Source organism: Tyto alba, unplaced genomic scaffold, assembly GCF_018691265.1.
Source record: "Tyto alba isolate M040663 unplaced genomic scaffold, T.alba_DEE_v4.0 Super-Scaffold_23, whole genome shotgun sequence".
Taxonomy (NCBI): domain Eukaryota; kingdom Metazoa; phylum Chordata; class Aves; order Strigiformes; family Tytonidae; genus Tyto; species Tyto alba.
Window position 1 is genome coordinate 1,997,360 of NW_024881297.1, and position 23,851 is coordinate 2,021,210.

The 23,851-nt window shown below is 41.9% G+C and overlaps 1 protein-coding gene across 50 annotated transcripts in view; it reads left to right on the plus strand.

Moving 5' to 3' along the window:
- Window positions 1-19,723, plus strand: part of ANK2 (ankyrin 2) — a 372,599-nt gene extending 352,876 nt beyond the window's left edge. For 35 of the 50 annotated variants that reach the window (XM_042796632.1, XM_042796635.1, XM_042796631.1 and 32 more), the window contains 10 exons: window positions 1,207-1,281; window positions 3,402-3,533; window positions 4,026-4,172; window positions 5,534-5,816; window positions 7,783-8,068; window positions 9,835-9,927; window positions 10,355-10,438; window positions 12,135-12,299; window positions 13,706-13,888; window positions 17,394-19,723. In XM_042796632.1, the coding sequence (XP_042652566.1) occupies window positions 1,207-1,281; window positions 3,402-3,533; window positions 4,026-4,172; window positions 5,534-5,816; window positions 7,783-8,068; window positions 9,835-9,927; window positions 10,355-10,438; window positions 12,135-12,299; window positions 13,706-13,888; window positions 17,394-17,408 (1,463 nt within the window). In that variant the 3' untranslated portion in view covers window positions 17,409-19,723. Of the gene's footprint in view, window positions 1-1,206; window positions 1,282-3,401; window positions 3,534-4,025; window positions 4,173-5,533; window positions 5,817-7,782; window positions 8,069-9,834; window positions 9,928-10,354; window positions 10,439-12,134; window positions 12,300-13,705; window positions 13,889-15,365; window positions 15,458-17,393 lie in introns of all 50 variants that reach the window. The other 15 variants (XM_042796663.1, XM_042796664.1, XM_042796665.1 and 12 more) reach the window with 3 other exon arrangements.
- Window positions 19,724-23,851: the final 4,128 nt, after the last annotated feature.

Consider the following 23,851-nt stretch of genomic DNA (forward strand, 5'->3'; position numbering starts at 1 on the left):
CAAGATTGCAAACCATGACTGCTTATGGGAAGTGTTACCTTAATCAACAAAAACACTTCAAAAAATACCTATTGTTTTACCATTAAAGTGATTGCTTAGGTCATGCACATTTTGGCTCCTGGTTTTCCTTGGCTTTGTTTTTAACTATTAATTTTTACTAATAATTAAATATTTGGGCATTGATCGAAACTGAGACAGGCAAATGCTTTTCTTTTGAGTTGTTACGCAAAGAAATCTGCAGAGGTTTATAAGCAATTAAGTTTTTCGTATTCCTTTTCTTGACAATCTGCGTCTTAAGAAAAATTTTGTCACCAGTTACTTTAGTACCCATTTCCTGGTGTTTGGTTTTCCTCTCACCTCTTTGTGTACTAGTACTGAGTAGCCATAATGGAAATCCAGTAGCCAAAATGAAACATGCATATATCATTAACCCTAAGCAATTTTCTGAATCTAAGATATCGCGATCCATGTGTTGCATTCAGGGAAAATCAAAACTCAAATGCTGCCATCCTCAAATTAGCTTTGGGGATGGGAGGAACAGTCAGTCTCAACGTTTCCAAAATAAATGAAGACTGGCGAATGAATATCTGATTTTTCCTTGCCTTCATTTTAAGTATTTTGTATCACTCCCTAGCTGAAAGGGCCAAAGACACTTATGTTTTAATTATCTCAAATACAATCCAAAATCTGAAGTGTTATATGGACTGTTTGAACAAAACATTCCCTACAACAGAAAGAACACACTTAGAAACACCAGTCCAGATGACTTTTTCAACCTTGGCATTTACTAAGGAGGCATGGAAAATTATGGCTCTTGACTTAGGTGAAGTCTGCAATTTAACGTTAGAATGAAGTTTTAGAATAAAATCCTTAGCTAGAATAGGCACAGTAGGCACCTCAGTCTTTGTTTAGATTTTCACATGAAAGCCTGATTTTCAAATGGAAAATGTAGATAGGTCTGTGCTTTTTGAAAAATCAAGCTTTTTTTTTTTTTTTCCCAACCTGGGGATTTACAGCCCTTGCTTTAGTTACCCAGTTGTAGCAGCCTGTCCAAATTTAGAGTATAGCAGTTAGGAAAAAAACCAAAAAAACAACAAAAAAAAACCCAACAAACCAAAAAACCCACTTGCCCTTCTTGGGCTATATCACCTATGAAAATTTTTTTTAACTTGTAAAAGGCAACTTGTGGCTCTCTTTGACCTTTAGATCAACAGGATGATCAGGAAAGGACAGAGGAAAGACTGGCCCACATTGCTGATCATCTTGGATTCAGCTGGACAGGTAAAATGCACGTCATCTACTCCCAAGAGAAAGGAGAGGAGCATTCCTCACTTTTTCCATGTTTCTTTCAGATGGTTTCCTGATTGTCTAAAGATGTTGTATAGAAATATTTCAGTAGCTTACTGTCTTGTGGTTATTAAGATTCTCACAGCCTACTAGGTAAGAACTTGGATGCAGAGGTAAGGCCTCAGCACTTGCTGTGGCATCTCCAGAGGGAAAACCCCTGGGATGAGAGTGATGACGAGCTGGCGAGTGTTACCCTACTCTTTCTTGCAAAATGCAACTACTCTGGCTAGAAGATAAATGAACACATGAATAAACATCATCTCTGTTCCGGAATTCCTGAGCTAGAAGGCCACCACAGGGATAAATTACATCAGCTTCTTTTCTGCAGAACTGCACTGAGGAAAGAAGGGATAAGAAGGGACCTATCTGGAACAATTCCTTTCATAATGTGGATTTAATAGATCTGAGACAATTAACATTACTGGGCACAAGCAGAAATGACACTGAAGTGCAGAGGTCTGTCACTGAAAACTGGCTTGAAAGTGTTTACAAAGAAAAAGAGCTGTGCAGAAATCTCAGTGCCATGTCAACCTGTGCAACCCAACAAAAAATTGCTGCAAAAAGAGTTCAATCAGGTCCGCACTCTTTTGCGTCTATCCCTAGAGCAGTACCACACTCCTGAAAATAAGCAGGGCTCTAGGAGTTAAAGAAGAGTTGTATTACCAGAGATAAAATGTTAACCCCTTAAGAATGAAGATTGTGCTGTTTTGATAAGCGCGTTCAGAGTATATGCAAAATACCACGGAAACTTTTGCTTACGTTACTCACCTCTTCCTTTTCTGTCCTTTATTTCAATCCACAGAGAAGACTGGGTGCGTATGTCACTCATCCCAACATGGATTATCTCGGTATCAGTAGGACTTGGACCTGTGCAGTGTAACAGATAGGAATCAGCTGAGAATTTTATATAAATGAGCAGACAGTTCTGAAAACAAAACTAGGAAAAAAAATGGACGATCATCAAAACAGACAATGCTTTTATAGCATTTAGAGAGGGCAGGGTAATACGCCTGCATAAGTATTCCTTACTATGGTAAAGGCTGATTTTTGTTCAAACTTATCTGACTACCTGGGATTTGAATATAATGCGTAGTTACTGTACATTTATTGAAGTTTACAGTTGCACCGGTTTACAAGCCGGCCTGGACATAAGGTTATCTTGGGCTTGGGGTTCCCTCTGCCCTGTTAAAAACACGACACCCTGCAAAATCAAGTCTGTGCCACTGTAGCAATAATGACAATGGAATAGAACACGAATCCCTCTTGGTGAAAGAAGCAGAGGTCTGGAGGCCAGGAATAACAGTAGGAATCTCAAAAATTCTCTATGGTTTTAACTTATTTCATCACTTGTTTCAACAGTTGCATCCCAGCTCAGTGATGGCAGAAAGAGGCTTTTGGTTTTGGTTACAATAAAGATGTTACAGGCCATTAAACCATTTCTCTTTTCTAGACTGCGGTCTGAGCCTATGGGACATCAGAAAGACATCAGTTACTCTCAGTTTTGCATTTTCAGTTTTTGGTTTTCAACTACAATACGTGGAGATTTACTTTTCTTTAAATGAAACAAGTTCGGGGGAGTAGAAGTATTATGCTTTAATCTAGCCCTACAAAATACCATCACTTAAAATGAAATCTTTTGCTAGATTTTGATCAAAGTTTCTGAAATACTCAACGTTTCAGAGGACAGAATCTGCTAAGCGTGGTGCTCTGTAGCTAGGAATATTGCTGGCTGCTCACGTGCTATTTCTGCAACTGCACTCTGTTTGATAGCTTGTCACTGCTAAATTTTGTCAGTAGTGTTGCGCCTCTGACAACTAGGAACGGTGGACACAAAAACAAGAGCTCACACAGACCCAGCATTTCTAGGCATTACACGTTTCTGTCTTTGTCATGAATTTACTGTTCAACAACGTCTCTAACGCAAGGCACATGGAAGTAAAGAGACTCTGGTTTCAGAAAAGTTTGTAATGCACCTTGCTGCGGACAGCTGTAAGGTAGATGTAAGGCAGGGAAAAAGAAAGAGACATCTTTACAGAGGTGAATTTCTTTTTCAGAGCTAGCAAGAGAACTGGATTTCACAGAAGAGCAAATTCACCAGATCCGAATTGAAAATCCTAATTCACTTCAAGACCAGAGCCATGCACTCCTCAAATACTGGCTTGAAAGGGATGGGAAACATGCAACAGGTTTGTTTCTGGTTATAGTCCATAAAACGGTCTCCGTTTTGCTAGCTGAGGTGACAAATGTGTGTTATCATCAGACAAAGAAAATTTGGGTGAAATTTGAAAGAATTACCATAAGTGCTACTGAATTTTTTTTAAGCTTGTCTGTATAGCATGGCGTATCATATGGATTCTCAGAGAAAATCATTTCATCTGGTTTGTTGAGGGCAAGGCAGAACATCTTATAGCAAAGAAAGAGCAGAAAAACACTGAGGCCTCTTTTTCCTGAACTGAAAAATGTTGGAGGAAACTGAACAAGTTTTATGTGGTATTTTTTATAGGCAGCCCTTCCGTTAATTTTACATTTTACATAGCAGTGCTTCTAAATGCACCTGTATTGTATATGTGGTATTGCATTGCTCAGTGTCCTATATATGTCCTTCATACGGAAAACAGAAGGGCAAGAGCATGTGAAATTCTTAAAGGCAGCTACCTGGTGTTGTTCTCCTGTCACAGATACAAATCTTACCCAGTGTCTTACAAAAATCAACCGGATGGATATTGTTCACCTGATGGAGACCAGCGGCATAGATTCCACACCGGTCCGCGGCACTCGCACCTACGCAGAAATTGAACAAACAATAGGCCTGGACCACAGCGAAGGTAAACGGCTCCTGGTCCAGACGGCCCACGTTACCTCACCTGAGCACTAGCTTCTGTTCTGACGTGTTTCACTGGGGTAATCTCTTATGACTGAGCACCACAGTCTCATTTTGAAAGCCCAGAGAACGTGGATAAATGCAAGCATGACATCACACAGGTCACTGTGTCCCCAGGTATAAGATCTTTGCATTAGTCAATTCTTATAAAGCAAGTAAAGGAGTGTGGGCAGAAACTACTGCAAATGCTCATGCCCAGGTTTTTTTTTTTTTTTTTTTGTTGTTGTGTTTTTTTTTTTTTTCTTTTTGCTTATACAAACACTTTCATAAAAGTTGAGGAGGTTTCATTAGGATTTGACCAAGATTTGTAAAAGGAAAAAGTACTCCATGCTTTGGAAAAACCTTTGGATTCAGGTATCCAGGGTATCGTAATTCTGCTATGATGCTGCTGGATTTCTTCCGTTTAAAAGTTCAGATCAACAGTTGTAAACTAAAGAAACACCTCCAAATTATGTGAAATAAAACTCTCTTTTCTAGAAGTGATACTTTTACATCCTTAACTTAGTATTGAACTGGTAGCATGAGTAAAGTATTAGACAGTTGCAAGCACCCTATCTTTAAGAGAATGTAGGAATTTAGAGGGGGGTTTGCTACAGTTAGCATTCTGATATCACAACTGATTAGTTTTAGAACGTTGGCCTCCAATGTCCAGCTCAAATTCAGTACAAGCAGTTATGTTTTCCTGCAAACTCTTCTTCAGAGTTCAATAGTTCCTTAGCAAACGTGACTAGTAAGGGAAAACAAAAGCCCAAGTTGGTGACCTGTAGCCTGTGGAACAGAAACACATACATCATTTTAGATTTTTTTCAGAATAAGAGCCCTTGCTTTGAGATTAGGGATTGGAGGTGGGTGGATATGCTAATGTGTTTTGAAGCACATAAATTAACTAGTTCTTGCACCAAGTCCTGTACTAATTTATTTGTCCATACTCGTGTAGTTATTTTTTCCATAAGCAGATAAAGTGTGTGGGGGAGCCAATCAGACCTATCCTAATCTGCTGGAAAGAACCTTTTGTGAATCTTCTTTCATACTTAGAGGGTTTCAAGATCAATTACTCCAGGGAAACTTCTGGGTAAAATTAATTTTGCCCGTTACTGTCGAGATCCATGCTTTGGCAGTAGTAGTGGTAATCCAGTGTTCCTTCAGCTGTTTAGAGAGGTGGTGTCCTCTCCCAGTGAAGATGTCTAAAAATTTCAGGTAATGTGTTCCATCCAGGGATTCTAAATGCACGTGGAGAATGAAAAGGACTTCCTGCATTCTAGTAAGATGTGTAATGACATTTCTCATCTCTGTCTTTTTTTAAAGGGTTTTCTGCACTACAAGAAGAACTGTACAGTTCAAGACATAAGCAAGAGGAACGACATAGAATATCTAAAGACAGTGAGCCGACTGAACACCCTCCTCTCGTCTCTGAGGAGGACGTGTCTGTCAGTTATTCTCCTTTCCAGGACAGTACTCCCAGGAGTGAGGCAGAACTACCAGTGGCTGAGCTCCTGAGACAAGCACATAAGGAACAAGCAGAAGCTGAATTCTCAGGGAAACCCCAAGACGTGCCAGAAAAAACACCTGCTTCACAACATGATTATTTGTAAGTGTCAAAAGACCAGAATGAAACCTATGTGGAACAGATTATCTCTTCTTTGTGTAATAAGAGGATTTTACAGTTTTCTTTGAAACATATGAACTCACTAGAATTTTCTTCCGATTGTGTGTATCATTTCATTAGTTCCCACTGCAGGTTTGACTTGTTAATCCATGCAGAGAAAGCCTTAAGGATTAGGAAAGAAAGTCAGTTTGTCACTGTGAACACAAAGCAATAATCTAGTCTAGTAAGTATGAATGAAGAGAGGGATAATGTAGAGGGTTTTTTTGTAAACCGTGTATATTTTTCATATGTTGGATGGCAAGTCATGTTAAACTTAACGGAATTAACCCTAGAGGGGTCTGTCTTCAACTTCCGGATGGCTTTTTCAAGTGAGGCAAAAATTTTCCAACTTAATCATTACTTACAAAGCTCATAACTTCATCTAGCAGGAACTAGATTTTTAAAAATAAATTTCAGATGGCCAAAGCAACAGAAAGAGGGTTTTGTACAAACAAGACAAAAGTACTGAAGGGAACACCACATGATAAAGTATAGATTTAGAAGGCCTGCACAGCAAAGCCTTGAATTCTGATTTGGAGCTGCCAGTGGGGTTGGTTTCATTTGGAAATGAACTTGAAAAGGATCAGCCTGCTTTCTTCCCAGGCTAGTTTGAACTAGGAGGAAAATCGGGCTAGATTTAAATAGCTCATAAGTAACACATACTAAAAGGAATTATACACTAATATGTATAGCCTGGTAATTGAGGAAAAGAAGCTGGATCAATACCATTTAATCTGTATTATAATTAAATCCTGTCTTACTTTAGAACACAATTGTTTCAAGGGCCATAGTTGAGGAAGCACAATAAATGGTCAAAACCCAACTTATATCAGAAAAAAAAAATATATATACATGCAAGTTATTCTATTACTACTCATGGGATTGGTTATGCAGAAGGGAATCTGGACTCCTATCATTAAAATTTATCAATTTCCTTAGTTATTTTTTAAGGATGAGAAGGGAAAAAAAAAAAAAAAAAAGACACTTAGATGTTGGCTCCAAAGCATCTCAGAAGTTTTAGAAATGGAAGATTTCATTTTTTCAGGCTCACTTTTTCAGGCTGTAGTTCCACCAGTTTTGACAGAGTTGTCTTTTTTTCTTTTTACCCATATGCTTGAAGAGAGAAAACCTCAAAAGAAGATTCTAGGTGGTGAAGTGGGTTAGGTTTTCACAATTAGTGCAGATCAGAAGTGACCTTTTCAAGCTAGCGTCAGAGTTCCAAGGTTGCTTGATAGAACTCAGTCGGACAAGAGTTAGCTTAATATCTGAAGTCACTGTTACTCACCCATATGCACCAGGAAAATACTGCATGTACATATGCTGTAATATATGTATTACCTTTATATATGTTACATAGTTAACATATGTAATAGTATGTTTAAATAACTTGCAGCAGCAATTAAATTATATCAGTGTTCAAGAGTGAAAATAACATTACAAACAAAATAAGATTATCTATTAAATTTCTGTTTGGTAAGGCTCCAGAGTTCTACATAAAAATCGGTCTCTCCTCCCATGCAGCTGTATAGCTGGTAATTAACTTAGTAGCTGCTTCACGTCTACCTGTAGTGACTGAGTCTCTTACCCATGCCCCGTCCTCCAACCAAAAAAAAAAGGTAATACATAGATTTCTGAAGGCACAAGTGACTGTAAAGGATTTATGTGAGCTTTGCTAAGACCAAGTTTTACAGAACTGGGTGCAAATTTGGACATCTGTTGGGAGATTTTCCTGGGTTGAGAAGACAAGAGGGATTCCTAGCCGGATTGCTCTGTAGCTATTGTCAAGGAGTATCAGTTCTAGATGTCGCTAGATGACAGACAACAATATTTAATCAGCGCAGAACATTCCATTTATGGAAATTGGAGCGCACTGCATGGTAGTAAGTTCCCTTGAACTTGTAATTCACAGCGTCGCAGCTCCAGGAACAGAGCAGTCTGCAGCACCAGGGACTGGAAAAGCAGCAAGCGAAAAATCAGCACACTTCAGTGCAGCAAAGGAAGAGAGAGGAAAACCACCCCCACAGCCCTCATCATCTGCTCAGAGAGGGGACTCTCCCATCATCCAAGAGCCTGAGGACCCCCAACTCCACCAGGACGACCTCTCGCCAAGGAGAGCTAGTCTGGTGATAGTGGAGTCAACTGACGAGCAGGCAGAAGAGCTTGGAAGAGGCTATGAAGAGGAATCCTTAGAAAAGGTAAACCATAACTGTGCCTCAAAGCGGTTGACACTGAAGAACAAGTTTTAGGTGTCAAGATGAGAATTATTATTAATGGGCCTAATTAATCCCCATCTGCAACAGAGTCTTTTCTCCTTTCCTTTGTGGTTATAAGGGATAGCTCTAGTAATTTGTATAGAGGTTTTCAAACTGAAGAAAAATCCAGATCCTGGAGTCCCGACTGTAATTCTGGTTCTGTTGCCCTTATTTGTCCTTTGGTCTCTGACAGTTCCATCCATGCACGTGAGAGAGAATTCATGTAAAAAGCAGGTGCAGAAACAAACCGTGTACAAGTGAAAGCTGAAAACCAGATGTAATAAAAGACAAAGTGGTAATGTTAAAAAGCTTACGAAGAAAGGCAAGACTAGCCCAGAGCAGCATGAAGAATGACATGAAAGATACTGTAAAGTTAGGGAGGTGGCAAAGAGGCATCAAGATGTACACTGCAGAATACCAAGGATGTACTGGAAAAAAAGAACTTGAGAATAGTGTTTATGTAGTGTGCAGGCCGTAAAGAGAAACGGAGACAGGAGATGGAAGAGAAGAACAAAAACTATGTGAGGTAGGTCAGAGGTTGTGTAATACAAAGGAACCTTACTGAAGTGCTGGAACAGGGGGGAAGACATCAAGAGGCAAGGAAAGAAAGCAACTATATGGCTTTTAGGGAACAATTTAAATTACTTGGCAGATAAAGGTTTAAGAATAAATAGCTTGCTTTGCCTGTTCTAAGTGGAAGAAAAGGAGAAGGCATAATTGGGCAGGAAATTACTTTCCTCAGTGAAGTTAGAGCAGAGAAAGCACGGTTCTACTTCAGCAAAAATTGTTTCTTGTTTTGACATTCACCTGGAAACAGGCTCTTCTTTCTTTGCTATTTATGTTGCCAAACGTATCACCTCTAGAATGAAGTTTCCGAGCTCTGCCCCTGGGATTTCAGAAAAGCAAAGATAATGTACTTCCTTTTCCCTCCAGTTCTTTTATTAAAGTAAAACGACAACGACCACCACCAGCACCACCAAAAAGAAACACTTATTTATTGCCTCCCCTTATGCTTTTATACAGTTGATATTTCCCAAGTAGTTCTTTTTAGCTTCTCTTTGCCTTCTGACCTCTTAATTTTTTTCTTTTTAGCTTCTCTTTGCCTTCTGACCTCTTAATTTAAAATTTTAATTCTTTTCTATGCAGGAGAGAGACCAACTTCAACACTCGTTACTAATTTTTCTTGATCTTTTCAGTGCTAAGGCTATTGATACCTTGTCCTCTAGTTAAAACTATTTACTCCTAGTGTCTGTATGCTGCACTGTGTACTTGCTGGTACAGAGGATTAAAAGGCCTTCATATAATTTTCTGTGTAATTAGTACAGAAACCATACGCGATACATGTGAATTCCGGAGTTGGTGTTCATAATACCTTCTAGTCCACCCGTAATGACGTCTTGCCACGAATTTCAGGCTTGTCCCTGGCAGCCTTAAGAGCACCAAGGCCACTAAAAGCATCCTATAGAATTAGCACCGCAAAGATTCATCCTTCTTTTTTCAATATGCTAGTGACCAGCTAGCGTACAGCCAAGTGGCCAAAGCCTCCCACCCTGCATCCATGTTTCACAGGTGAAAGTCAGGTAAGAGACCAAAATCCTCAAAGCAAAAAATTTTGAGAGGTGAAGATGGTTTTAGATAAAAACAAGCAAGAGCCTGTAGGTACTGCTGGTGCCACATGCAACAGAGCACTGCTTCCCTGCTTCCACTAGGAGCTAGCAGAGGAGTTAGGCGGGCTGGAGGCCAGCTCGGACGAGGACGAGATGGTCACTACCAGGGTCGTTCGTCGCCGGGTGATTATTCAGGTACCGCCTGTGGAGAGCTTGCACGTGCCTGTGGTGGCTAGGCCCCGGGGTGCTGGGCCTGCAGCTGGAACGCTCCCGAATAACGCATGGGCCTTGGCTACGCCATTCCAGTACCTCTCCTCGAAAGGAGGGTTACAGTAACGCTGCTAACCTGACTCTAAATTCCATTAGATGCCTCAGCAGGGGGAGGATAAAGACTTCTCGGCCCCATACACACAACACGGTCAACTAACATATATACTTGCCTGCCCGTTTTCGCATAACTTTTCTTTGCATGCCATTCTGAGTATTTATTTGTAGAACAAGGTTTTTTCCTAACGTTTATGATTTTTATTTTTCTTCATTCTTTAACCAATCTAAAAATTGCTTATTTAAAGTTAAGTACATGAAGGCCTTGCTTCCTAAAACCTTGTTCTTTGTCATCCAGGCTGATAGTATGCCTGAAATGCCACCAGAAACAGTCACCGAAGAGCAATATACAGATGAACATGGCCACACAGTGGTAAAGAAGGTATTGTCAGTTACGCCCCTTGCTACCTTCCTGCTGTCCTACAAAAGGAAGGATAAGTACATCCCCATACATGCCGAATTTTCTTTTGTAAAGGGGCATGATTTTTAAGAGCAGTGTGGTAGGGACCAGAATTTCTGTTCATGGGAGATTCCAAAGTTTGAAGAACTATTTGCAAGGTCATTCTGTGTTACAGGTTATAACGTCACATAACATATTGTTAATTTTCCCACTTGAAGCCAATGAAAATTCTGCGTAGATCCACATGTCTGAGAAAGTGTTTTGGTTTTTTTCCAAATTAAAAAACAACAACAACAAAACCCCCGCAACAACAACAAAAAACAACCCCCCCCCAAAAACAACAAACAATAAACCCACACCACCACAATTTTATCTAAGATCACATTTGCTCATAGAAATGAAACTAACGGAGGGCTGGGTCTGCAAGAGTCATCTAAATTCAGACTTTGCATCTTCAAAATCTCTACTCAGCTGTGCCAGACCAGGTTCCTAAATTTCTGTACCTGTACATACATTTTCGTTTTTATGGCACAAAGAATACAGAAAGTACTTATTTGTGTAATGCCATCAAAATAAGCACTTTCAGACCATGCTTAGAAAGGTGAATTCTGCACAACATGGAAGTAGAAGAGGAACTTCTGTGCTCCTCGCTTTATCTGTCAACTCAGTGTTTAGAGAATTGGTCTAGGACTTGGCGGAATTCTGCTGGTGGCAGACTCCATCTTCTGTCTCCCAAGAAAACATCGTAGACCCTCAGCTGGACAGCATCTTTCTGGAAGTTGCTTGAATTCGTATTAAAATAAACTGCCCGCGCCAAACATTCCTGGGCAGGTTGTGCAAGTGTGAGGGTAACTTCTGGCTAGGTCCATGCCTGGGAGACACGATAGCCCCCACCTCTGTGACTCTTAAATATCAGTCACCCAGTCTGATCTAGCATCACAGCAAATAAACTGTTGGACAAAGCAGGAGGTAACTGCTTAATGTTACCCTGTCAAAGGGGGCTGGAAAGGTGGCTGAAAATGGGGAGATCCAGGTCATCCACAGAGGGACGCGTACTCTCCGGAGAAATTTAGCTCACCTTGAAACCTGTAATTCTTTGCTGGCCCTCTTTGTTTGGCTTGCCAGTGCCTAGAAAGCTTAAGCACCAGATTAGTCTCTTACGTAGGTTAATTTTAGCTCACTGGGTCAGCAGCTGGTAGTACCAGCGGTGTTACAACGCAACCTCCAAGTCCCTCTGTGAATCTAGTTCTCAGCATTTGATAGCCAAGCTGCTAACCCCTCACTTTCAGAAGGCTTTCTGAAAATGCCAGTCTGAAGATGTTTTCCAGCAGCTTTGCAGTTGCACAGCGTGTTTGCTCTCTAAAATACTATTCCTCTTTCCCTAACAATAACTACTGCTTTAGAGAGTCATTCCAATCTCAGCACTGTGTCCACTTGTGAAGTGAGTTTATGGGCGCCTCGCTGTGTGGTAGCCTAAGTAGGGCGAATGCATCAACTCGAAGCTTTACTGCAGGTGCTCGTGAGTGTCTGGGTGTTAAAGACTGAAACACGGAACCGTCCACGTAGGTTGTTTTGTGCAGGAAAAAACGCCCTTTGAGTAGAAAACGCCATGTAGAGAAGAAGGAAGAATACGTTATGGTTAAGTCTTTTGGGACAAAGCTCTATTTCATTCCTTCAGATCACTAGAAAGATCATCCGGCGATACGTTTCTCCAGATGGCACAGAAAAAGAGGAAGTCCTAATGCAAGGAACACCGCAAAAACCTGTCAGTGTGGAGGAAGGAGATGGCTATTCCAAAGTTGTAAAACGGGTTGTGCTGAAGAGCGACAGCGAACAGTCAGAGGTCAGATCTGCTTTCCTCGTGATCATACAAAGCAGCAGTACACCAGCAGCGTACTTAGTAACTACATCTTAGTCATGCCAACAACATTCAGTTTTGAATGATACTTTTTAAAGTTTTCTTGCAGATGGACAGGCCTCAGAGTACAGACAGGGAAAAGGCAGGGGGTGGGCAAGGAAAGCGGCGATTTTTTCTGCAAACAAGTCAGGATACAGATTCTGCGATTTATGAGAAGTATTAAATGAATAAAGAAGGCAGCTTTGTACTAAGATGACATGGCTGATAAGATGATAAATGGAAAAATCTGTATTTGTTATTATACCTCTTACTCTAATAAGAAAATTAGCGAATGCTGTAATGAAATTACCTCTTCTCTAGGTTTCTACAGCTAAGCCCTTCTAAAGCTATGCAATTATATTAGGTTTAATGTACTGTTGTGTTCTTTGCTTTGAAGAGGCTAAAACCCAAAAAGTATTAATTTCATACAAACTGTTTGTAGAGCCAGGCAATTAGAAAAAGCAATCTGAAAAGGTAAGTGCTTCTCAGTTTCTCGTTTCCTGCCTTAGTTACCACATAGTCCTGCAGAGATTTGCAGCAGCACTACTGAGGTGGTGACGGGGCCAGAAGCCAGTGCCAGGGCTTGCTGGCAGCAGCACTGCAGTTGGAAGCAACATCTGACAAGCGGTCACTAGAAATGCTAAGAATGTAATTGCCATTCATCAGAATTAATTCTCTAGGAGTAAGGTAACAAGAAAACAAAGTAATTTTTTTTTAGATAGCCGATCGTACCAGAACTACTCTTTATCGTACGGAACTCACATACGTTAAATTAGTATTTTGCCAAATAAAACCAGGTTTGTCACTTTCCCGTGGTATTCTCGTATTCTGGTCTGCTGTTCCTGTAAGTCTTCCTTGGTTTTACAAGTGCGACTCCTTTCTTGGAAGCATATCTTAATTTTAAGATACAGACTGACACCTCTAATCTGTCCTGCCTGTGTGGATGCAGCAAGGGCTCACAGCACGGGCTCTGCTTGTTACTTGGTGGAATTCCAGGGCACTGCAGCCTGCGCTGGGGCGGGGGGTGGCAATGTCCCTGCTGCCCTCAGGCCACCTCAGGCACCAGAAACAGCTTTTGCCCTGCAAGAGTGAAGCTTCTCAGCAGAATAAATTATGCAGGGCTGTTCCTGCTGTCTGAACTGGCCTGTATTCTACAACATCTTGTTCTGGAGCTGTAAAGCAGGTAATAAAACACACGCTTACGATTTTGATGCATGCACCTAAAAAGTGAGACGCTTATATTATTGTTCTCTATGGCAATGGTTAAGAAAGAATGATAGAGTAATTAAAAGCACATTTATTATCCATTATGTAATTCGTACCTGGTGTACTTCTGCTTTTTAACCTTACAGGTGACCCTCTCTGAACCTGCTGCTTTGCCCAGTGCCTCCAAATTCCAGTCTGAACCCGTGGAAGGCCGGAAGGTCAGCAAAGTCACAAAGACCACAGTAGTGCAAGGAGAGAGAACAGAGAAACACCTGGGGGATGCTCGCTTAGCTACGGACCTTCCGTCAGCCAAAGAGGACTTTGAAGAGGTAAAAACGCCTTTTAAATGTCAATATTAAAACAAGTGTCACAAAGTACCTCGGGACAAATTCTACTCTACTGCAAGTTCTGTTGGCGAGGCATCATTCTCAGCTAATGAGTATAAACCTCTGTTATACTCGGCCGTGTTGTAAAAGGATCAGTATATAAAGTGCGTGTGAAGCTAACTTTACTGAAGTGGCTATGAAACATTTCAAGGTTCTGAAGAAACCCATGGAGGCTTTAAGTCGAGCCATTGGAAATCGTGGGTGTGGTTACTGTTAAAGTTCATTCATATGTGTCCACACACGGAGGTAGTTTTAGAAATTGATACAGTTAATCTGCTCCCTGGGTAAGTTGATGTATTTGTCCTTGAAGGGAAGAAATAGCTATCAAACAAATTAGCACCTTTCCTGGTTTTATGCTCTTTCTGATCAGTTTAGACATTTCAGTAATAGAAAAGTGATCTTGAAGTAACACAGCTTTTTCTACAAGGAACCGACAGCACTTCACTCTCGATCCATTTTATTGTCCCTTTGAATGACAATTGTAAAACACATCTTAAAGATTCGCGTAGGTAAAAGTTGTGCGTCATTAGATGCAACATAAGTACCTGGTTTGGTTTTTTTTAGTTTCACAAAATATCATATAAAAGCACAGATGCAACAATGTCGTGGCCTGGGTATTTTCTGCTGTACCGTGGTATTACGGCTTGCAGGAAGACAACAAGTGCTAAGCTATTAGGCTGAGATGCCAGATTTCCCATCACAAATCTAGGCCCAGCAGCCAGATCTCTCTCTCCTGACAGTAACAAAACAAGCAGCAAAAACTGTCAGGTTCAGAGAAATGACGCTTGTTTCCCCAGCTTACAGCTTCTAGCTTCGTAAATCAAGAAGCCTGCGGAAGATACCACAGACAAACCCACTTGCAGCCAAAAGAAAAATAAAAATACTGCCTTTTTTCCCCATTTCTGTTTTCCGTGAAGTACTGCTAACAGCAGATACTCTGTGGAAAAGCTTGCCGGGCTCCGTTCCCGGCCGCTCCCATTTCAGTGCAGTCGAGGCTCAGGAGCATCACCCATCATTTCTGTGTGTGCCTGCCTCTGTACCGTGGCACTGAGCACAGGCAGCGCGGGGTGGCAGTGGGAACAGCATTTTCTGAGACAGGAAAAATGTCACTGTAGCAGCTGTTGTAAACAGATACAAAGGATGAGTTCTGCAAGCTACTTTGGAGCTGAAAAAGAAACACCAAGACGTGCTTCAGTACAACTACTGGCAAAATGAAACTATCCTATATAAGAAACTAACTGATCTGTACATTTGGGGAGTATTTGAAAGGATGCAAATGGCAGGTAGATAGTTCTCTTATTTGTCTATTCATCATCTTCTCGGCATTTGACTTGATTAATATAAAGCACTAAGGTATGAAGAGCAATTATCTTCTGTCCTAGGTTTTTGGTTTAATTGGAAGTTTATGTTTTAATTTGAGGCTTTGAGCTATACAGGTAACCCAATGAAAGTCCAGCTCCCTGCTTTAGTAGAGAAAGAAATCCTGAAAGAGGATGGATCGATTATTAAAAGGTTTGGCTTGGCATGTCATTGAACTGCTACTAGAAAAGGATTAACAAACTCATCATAAATGAGAGGATTTAAGCGAGTGTCTGAAGTGAAACCACTGGCAGCATCTAAAGCTTCATTTGCAAAAGTACTAAAGCCTACTACTAACATCTGGTCGCGGGAGAGGATGCATGCACAGGAAAGGCCTACATTCACTTGAAAAAGGGGACTGGGTGACCAGGGGTGCAGCACGCAGCCGCTCCCCAACCCTCCTGCCCCACCTGGGAGCAGGGGCAAGAACAGAACAGCAAAAAAACTCCGGGGTTGAAGGAAGACAGTTTAATAAGCAAGGGGGAGAGCCCCCAATCGCCCGATGCAAAGGCAACCCCTCCCCACCGCCCAGCCAGTCGCCGAGCAATGGTCACCATGGAAGATATAATCTCCTGCTTCCCCCAGCTTCTTCCTCTGACCCCTGTTTTGATTGCTGAGCGCGATTCTATAGTATTGACTATCCCTTTGGCCAGTTCGGGCCAGCTCTCCTGGCTGCACATGCCCTCCCAAGCTCTTGCCCACCCCCCAGCCTGCTCACTGAGGGGGGAAAAAAAAAAAAAAGGTAGTGAGAAAGTATGAGTGCTGCGTAAGCAATGCTCAGCAGTAACCAAAGCACCCGTCTGATACCAGCACTGGTTTAGATCCATGTGGAAAACAGCACAGCACTCGGGCTGCTGGGGTTAAAGTTATCTGCATCCTGGCTAGGCCCAGCCCAGAGGGGTATCACTGCCCAGCTGGGAGGGGATGCAAGAGTAACAGTGTCATTTACAGTGAACAGCATTAATCAAGGTTACTTCAAAAATACTCAGTTCATACCGGTTGACTCTGTGATCATTTGATAATTTGAACGTTATCAAAATAGATGAGGGGATTTATGGAGATAGATAGATGTATGTGACAGCTGAGCCTTATGAAGAAAGAGGCAGGGCAGCTAGGGGAAACTTTTGGGAGGAAAAAAAGCTACTGGAACACAGCAAGTATATTCCTTCCTGTCACGCACAACTTGGGCCAAGTCTGTTACAGGCTACGTGTCTTTTAGACACCTTTTCTTTCAGACCATTTGAGCCGGTAAAGCCAAAGTTACCATCTGAAGGGCAGTCCCAACCAAACTGCCTGTAACAAGCTGTGAAGCACACGGCAGCTCCAGGGTTAGCAGGGAGCCACAACAGCTGCTGCATCTGCTTTCTGGACACCTGCACAGGCTTGTCAGAGCGCTCCATCGAGCGGAGGGACCTTCTGGTCATCCAGGTTGAATTCACAAGTGTCATCTGTGTGACAACAGTCGAGCTATTCCTGGCTGAGCAGTGTGCCTCTGCCTGTGACAGCTGCATTCATTTGCCTAGACCTGGAAGGGACTTGGTGAGGTTAAGGTTCTGAGTAGTAGAGCAAGATGGTTCCACCAAGGTAAGAGAGTAATTAATAGAATAGTTTAGAAGACTCGATTACCACAAAGGTAGTGGTACCAGCTGGCGGAAGTAAGACTTGTTTGGAAGTAAGTGTTCAAGAAATTAATCAGCTTAAATTCCTATTGTACAGAACAACTCTCTATGTTGAAGTCAAACACAGCAAATAGGCAGGTCTGGTGGGAATTTCAACATACGTTGCATGTCTGTGTGTTACAGCATGGTTTTGCTGGGCCTCTAAAACTGTTTACTTAATCAGCATATAGACATTAATTACTCTTAGCTTACATTATTACAGTCAGTTAAAGCAGTGGTGTGTGTTGTACTCGGAATGCATAACAAGTATCTGACCTCAGTAGCTGGCTTAAACTGCCTGCTACAGTTCTTATTATGTTATTTTAAATGAAAAAGCCTGAAAACTGCAGCTCATCAGCTGCAGCATTTTTTTAAAACCTTCAGGAACTGGGGGCTTTATTACGACCGTTCTCTCACTTCTTTCATTTCAGGACAACACTGAGTAAAGCCAGCACGCAGAAGAGGACTGTGATGAAGGATCAGTATGGAAAACACGTTCACCTAGAAGAGCTGGAAGACACACCAGAAGCACTACCCCAGGATGACCTCCAACACGACCTCCAGCAGCTTCTCAGATACTTCTGCAAAGAGGGCTGGAAACAGGAGGCCAAGTGAGAAGCTGCCACCCCTCAGCACCACCCCACCACCATCCATCCCGTACACAGCATTCATCTTCCCTAGGTGTAGGCGTTATTACCGACATAATCACTGGAAGACACTGCCATTTCTACCTGTGCAGATGCCGTGAATTCATTTCTTTCCCCCTCGCCGTATTTGATTTTGGGTTTTTGTGATTTTTTTACCCTGTAAGCTAATTTGTGACCAAAGATAGCATCCTCCATTCAGGATGATTTATCCACCGAATCGTCGTCTTTGTGCTGTACTGTCAGCATCGCCACTTCTTGCTGTTCCTTTGCTTCTGCACTAGCTTCATGAAATCGCATTTGTCAAGCCAACTTCATCTACAGGCCTCTTCAAGTGACTATGTACATGCATCGTAAAAAAGGGAGTTCACATGTAAACTGTATATAGCAAGAGTATTTGGACTTACAAGACTGCAGAAAACACACTGCCTATGACTACAATTAGCATCATGGATTACAAGGTCTATGGACACTGCTGAACAGCTCTTAATAAAATAACGTTAACACAATCGACTGCAAACACAGACCGACTGAGGAGGAAGCACTGCAGACCTACTGCATCCGTAGGACTTCCACTTTAGGGTTCTATTATAGTTAAAGGCTCTAAGAGTCAGGCTAAAAACCTGGAAATTCAGCTGTTCTCATGAAGTAACAGCTGACTGTGGCCATTAACACTCCTAAGACCTTCGGACAGCCACTGAAAGATTTCCAGAAAAAGGAAAAAAAAAAAAAAAAAAAAAACCGAACAAAAAACAACACAAACCAATTAGGTAACCAACTTGCTAGCAGCTATATCTATGGCACATTTGCATACGGTATTAAAATCTTTTAGATCTGGACATGTGGCAGGGTGTCTTAAACAATTATAACTACGGTAGTTTCCTGTTTTCATCACTGCTTAGCAAACCACACTGTCTTATTGGTGGTACTTCCCGCTGGCCACTGCACTGTAGATAACTATGGGAGAAAGACCCACTATACAAGGAGAATAATTAATTCACCATGTTTTCTCAAGATTGCCTCTTATCCGATACATGCATGTGGCATTTGAAGGTCAAAACCAAACCCTCTTATAATCACGTCAGCTTGTTAGCCCTCTTAGCACTGAGCGAGCAGTTTTTATCTTCCAATCAAGTGTTTTTTAAAGAGAAAGTGCTCACAATCCTCAAAACCCAGTTTCTGTTCATATTTTGTTATCTATCTCTATATATATAATATATATATTTCTAAACCAACCCTCTGAAAACCATGATAGTATGCCTGCACTTTTATTTTCAAAAAAGGGAACATAGATCTGACATTTTGGGTGTTCTATACCTTAATATTTAATGGAAGGAGCTCTCTAGTGTTGTAGCATATATAATAGACACGCAAACACACTAAATGTTTTTAAACAGCCATTTGATTTTTTAATAGTATACTCAAAACCAGAGTAAAAAAAATCCTCTCCTCTAAGCCTAATACCTTTTCCAAGCTTATCTGGCCTTCTACCATTATAGGGTGATTTTTTTTTTTTTTTTTTTTTTTTTTAAATGACTCACTCAGTGCTCAGAGCAAGGGCACTTCCTCATTAAGGTAACGATGCCAAAAGCATGAACACATCTTGGGAGTTCTGGCTTCTTGTAGGCAAAACAACCCAAGGTGCTATGCTAACACTTTGTTTGGCAGGCAGGAAAATAAATAATTAAAAGAAAAAAAAAAGTGTTTTGGCAGCCAAACCGACTGAGACCCATGATGAATCATTTCACAAAGCATCATGGCTTTCTTCTTGTCAGAGACAGCATGGGATGATCTTCAAGGATGGGGCTCTAAAGAAATGCATTTCTGTTGTGTTATTTGCGGTGCAGATGATGTTCTGTGTAACAACATAATGGTTATTCACCTCTTATTTTGATTTTTTGCTGTGTTATCAGAGAACTTGAATACTGTGAGAAGAAGTGAATTTTAAGTTGATGAATCAGCATCTTGTTCCCATGGTGATAACACTAATTGAATATATCTATGAGGGCATGTATTAGTTAAAAATTAAAAAAAAAAAATACAACACTAACAATACATAGCTGCAATGTGTACAATGGCTGATTTAACTAAATAAAAATGTACAAGTGTTAAATGTAGAAATAATGGCTCATTCTCTTTTCCTGCCAGTGTAGCATAAAAAGGAACAGCACCCATTTGGGTACTTTAATTGAACTATCATAATTATAATTCCTCCGTCCCCAGCTCCGTAAGAGAGATACAGAGATTTTTTTTTTTTTTAAATTCTGCTATTCAGCACTGATTGGTGTCAGTCCATTATAACTGTCAGATGTACATTTTTTTTTTTAAAATCATTGTTAACAGTTTTTTAAAGGCTACCTAGCCATGTTTTCTAGCTTTTATTGGGCCTGAAATTGCAGATTTTTCCTTCAAATATGGCCCAGACTCTTTGTTACCGTCAGTTACTTTTCCCGTGCCCACCACTGAGTTTCTCAACCAGCAGAAAGCTAGGGAAGAAAAACGCAGGGTGAAATTCTGTCATGCCTTACATCCCTGTAACGCACAGAAAACATAGGGTAGAGTCTGGTTTGTTGCCAATTTACATGTATTCCCCAGGAATCTGCACCAGCTCGGTCACGCTCCCGCAGCACCCCTGCTCTTCGCGGTTTGCTCGCGTGCTGCCTTCAGAGGAGTCCTCCCACCTGCATCTCCACAGCAGAGAGAGCATCAGTTTAAGCCCTGCCTGGATTTGCCAAAACTCAGAGTAATTGAACCTCCCAGATTAAGGGACAAAGAGGGCCCAGGAGAGGCACCCCCAAACTCCCAGCCCAGCGCTTGCACCCAGGGCACCACAGGTTTGCGGTTTGGTGCCCTGTCAGTCAGTTCTGACAGACATGGCAAGGCCATGCCAAGGATTATGCATTCCAGGTGAGTACCCAAGTCAAAAGCTACTCACTTTTTCTTTTCTTACCCCCTCCTTTTCACAATGAAAGGCAATTCTATTAAAAAAAAAAAAAAAAAAAAACAAAACAACAACAAAACAGACAACAAGCAAACAAAAAACCCCAAACAACACAACCAACTCAAACACCCACAGAACAAGCAAAGCACCCCAACTTAAAAAACACCACCCTTCCACCACACTACCATGGCATGAGCCTGGGGACAAATAGGAAATAACTGCAGAATCCAGCAGTTACAAACCTTGAAAATAGGCTTCTTCCCCCATGCAGATCTATTAAATATTCATACAGAGCAGATGAAAATGCCTTTATTTCTTTCAACCTATGCACTTCAGAACACGTGTCAGTTGCAGAGCGGCAGTAGCAGCTGTGATACCAACACCCTATTTGTGTACTCTCTCACTCCAATTTATTTAACGAACCCTGGAAGACGAGGGCCACGTGAAGTGCAGGCAGCACCCCGGGAGCAGCCACCTCCACGCGTGGACGCCGGGGCGGGTGTCAGCGTGGACTCTAAGTGCCAGCAGCCCCCCGGGGAACCGGGCTGCCTGCCCCTTGGCGATGCCCAAGCTGCATGGGGGGCAGTGGGGAAGCAGGGCCCACGGCAGAGGTAGGGCTTACCGGCGTTTTAAAAATTTAAGAATCCTAACCCGACTACTTTCAGCCTCACTGTCAGCACCTTCCAATAAAAACACTACTTTGCTGAGAGACTTTGGCCAGTTCTGCTAAATAATACCTAGAAGTAAACACCTTTTATGAAGTCACATCGATTTTTTTTTTTATTTTTTAAAGCAAACAGAAGTTGTTGCTGCCATTTATGAGGCCGTAACAAGCACAAGGTTAGTCCCTGGATTTAACAATTCTAACTCACTCTTCCTTTCCCCCTTGAAAAAGGGAAAGGCTTTATTTCTGCACACAAATACACAGCACCCAGAACCTACTTCTAAAACTGAGGAGTTTTATAAAAATGTTTGTATTATCAGGCTTTCTTTAGTCTGACTGTAAAGCTCTGTAAGCCGGCTCAAAAATATGAGCGTGATTAGTAGCACAGCCTCCCTTATCTTTTGCCTCTATTCCTCAGCAAACCCTGGAAGACAGCCCTTTGGGTCGGCGCCCAGCAGAGAGCCATTTAGCACATTTTAACATCTGGGACCATCCCAGTGCTACCTGCCACTAAACGGAGCCCCGGGCCAACTCCGGCGGTTGTCTCCTCATGCTGATGAGGTTGGTACCACTTCAGCAAAATGGGGGTAAGCTAACAAACGTATCGCCCAAGACACCTGTCTGGCAAGATTTTTATTAATTAGCATATTCTGTGAAACTGGAGTAAGAAAGTAGAGCACCCTGGTAGGGCCTGTGGGTGCCTTCTGAATCATGCTAGCTAGAGCACATTCATTTATGACTCAGATGACCCCGAAAACACAGGAAGAGTGAATCTCCAGCTAACTCCTCATCACATACGTGCACGTGTATTTTGTAGGTACAAGATACGTACTTCACACACTACAGCCTATAATTTCAGGCCTTCCACAGGGAGCAATTTCAAAAGAACAACATATTTCCCTGGGAAATAAACACAAACGGCTTCACCTGCATCATCATCTTAAAAACTTCTCCACCTTACCCTAGCTGTGAACCTTGCAATTGCTGCAAGCACGGTGGCATTCCAGAAAAGCTCAAAGCTTCTCAGGTCTCAAAACCTCTGGCAGAGGACACCACCCATTGCCATTTTTGTCAGTGAACCATCAACACCAAGAAAAGCAGCTGTACCCTCAGTCTTTGCCACCCTTTTTCAGAGCCCTGCACAGATCTGGTTTCCCTCCTGAGGTCTTACCCTCTCCTCGGTAGTGACAGCAGCAATGGGTACAGGCCACCTCCCCTCAGGTTTTCCACCTACTCCTACTAGCAAGAGAGCAGTTAATACTACCTAGGAGACTGTCCACCACAGGTTGCTTTCGTGGGGTCTCTACAGAAAAAGGGCGTAAGGTGAGCTATTTTGCAACTTATTTCTGATGCACTGCAAGCACACTAGGGCTGTCACTCATTCTGTCCGCATGCCACAGGGCTATTAAGACCCAGGGCTGTACCCAGAGCTACATCTTTTTTAGTTGTTAAAAAAAAAAAAAAACAAAAAAACAAAACACCAAACAAAAAAGGACATAGACCCGCACAACCACCACCAAACTGAAAACCCACTCACACACCACAGCCCCACCACAACCCTGGGCTCATTCATTCCATTAAAACTAACACAACATTTCCAGGTCACAGGATGTCTAAAGAGGGCACCAGCTTTTTGATTTCAGTGAGCGGCTCTTTCCCCTTTGAATGCTTTTCAAATCCATTCCCTTCAAATCAAGGTCCTTCTTGGTCAGACTTAAGCTTTTTTTTTTTTTTTTTTGGCTAAATCTGACACCAGCTTCTCTATTTACTAAATCAATACCCACATGATCATTACGTGAGCCTAAACATCACTGTTGCTGAGCTCAAAGGTAAACTAGAGCACCCCTGTCAACCTACTTCCCTCTAATTATGGGGTATGAATCTAAAAATGTCACACCATTCAAACACACATAATCGAAGTGATTGAAGCACCAGCATCTACCACCAGCTGCAATGTGCCAGAACGCACAGCATGCTCAAAACCAGCCAGATCTGTGGTGCAGCACCATGGCTTTTACTGAACTAATACAGTTGTAGTAGTAAATATAGACCTCACAGAGAAGGCAAGCAGAGAAACATTAAGTTTGGTTATGTGATGCTCAACATCTGTACAGTTGAAGGGTAAAGATGTAACAAGGACTTCTCCCCTACATCAGAAAAAAAAAAAAAAAAGACTTTAAAAAGAGTAAAGAAACACACATAGAAATACCTCAATCCAATGAACTAATTTGTGTTTGTGCTTTGACCACATTTCAGCAGGTGACTGACCATGAGCATTATCTCCTCCTCTTTGTAGTGCTACAGTGCTTCATGTTCTTATGTCAACACGACTCTACAGCAGGAGCTGTCAGAATAGCAGGATTGATACATAAATAAATAAGCAGCTGCAAAAAGTGCCAGCAGAAGATCAAGCATTCCCCCCACCTTAGAGCTTCCCTTTGCATCTTTCAGAAATGAGATGCTGACGAGCTGGTTGCAACGCAGGCGACAACATCCAGAAATCACCCCGTGTGCCACCACATCGTCCTGTTGTTTCTGAACCCAGACACAGGTAACCGAGCAGCAGGAACAAATCCTCCCCCTTGGCTTCGTCGCTGCAGGAGGGACCGTAACTTCACACACACTACGTGCAAGCGCGAT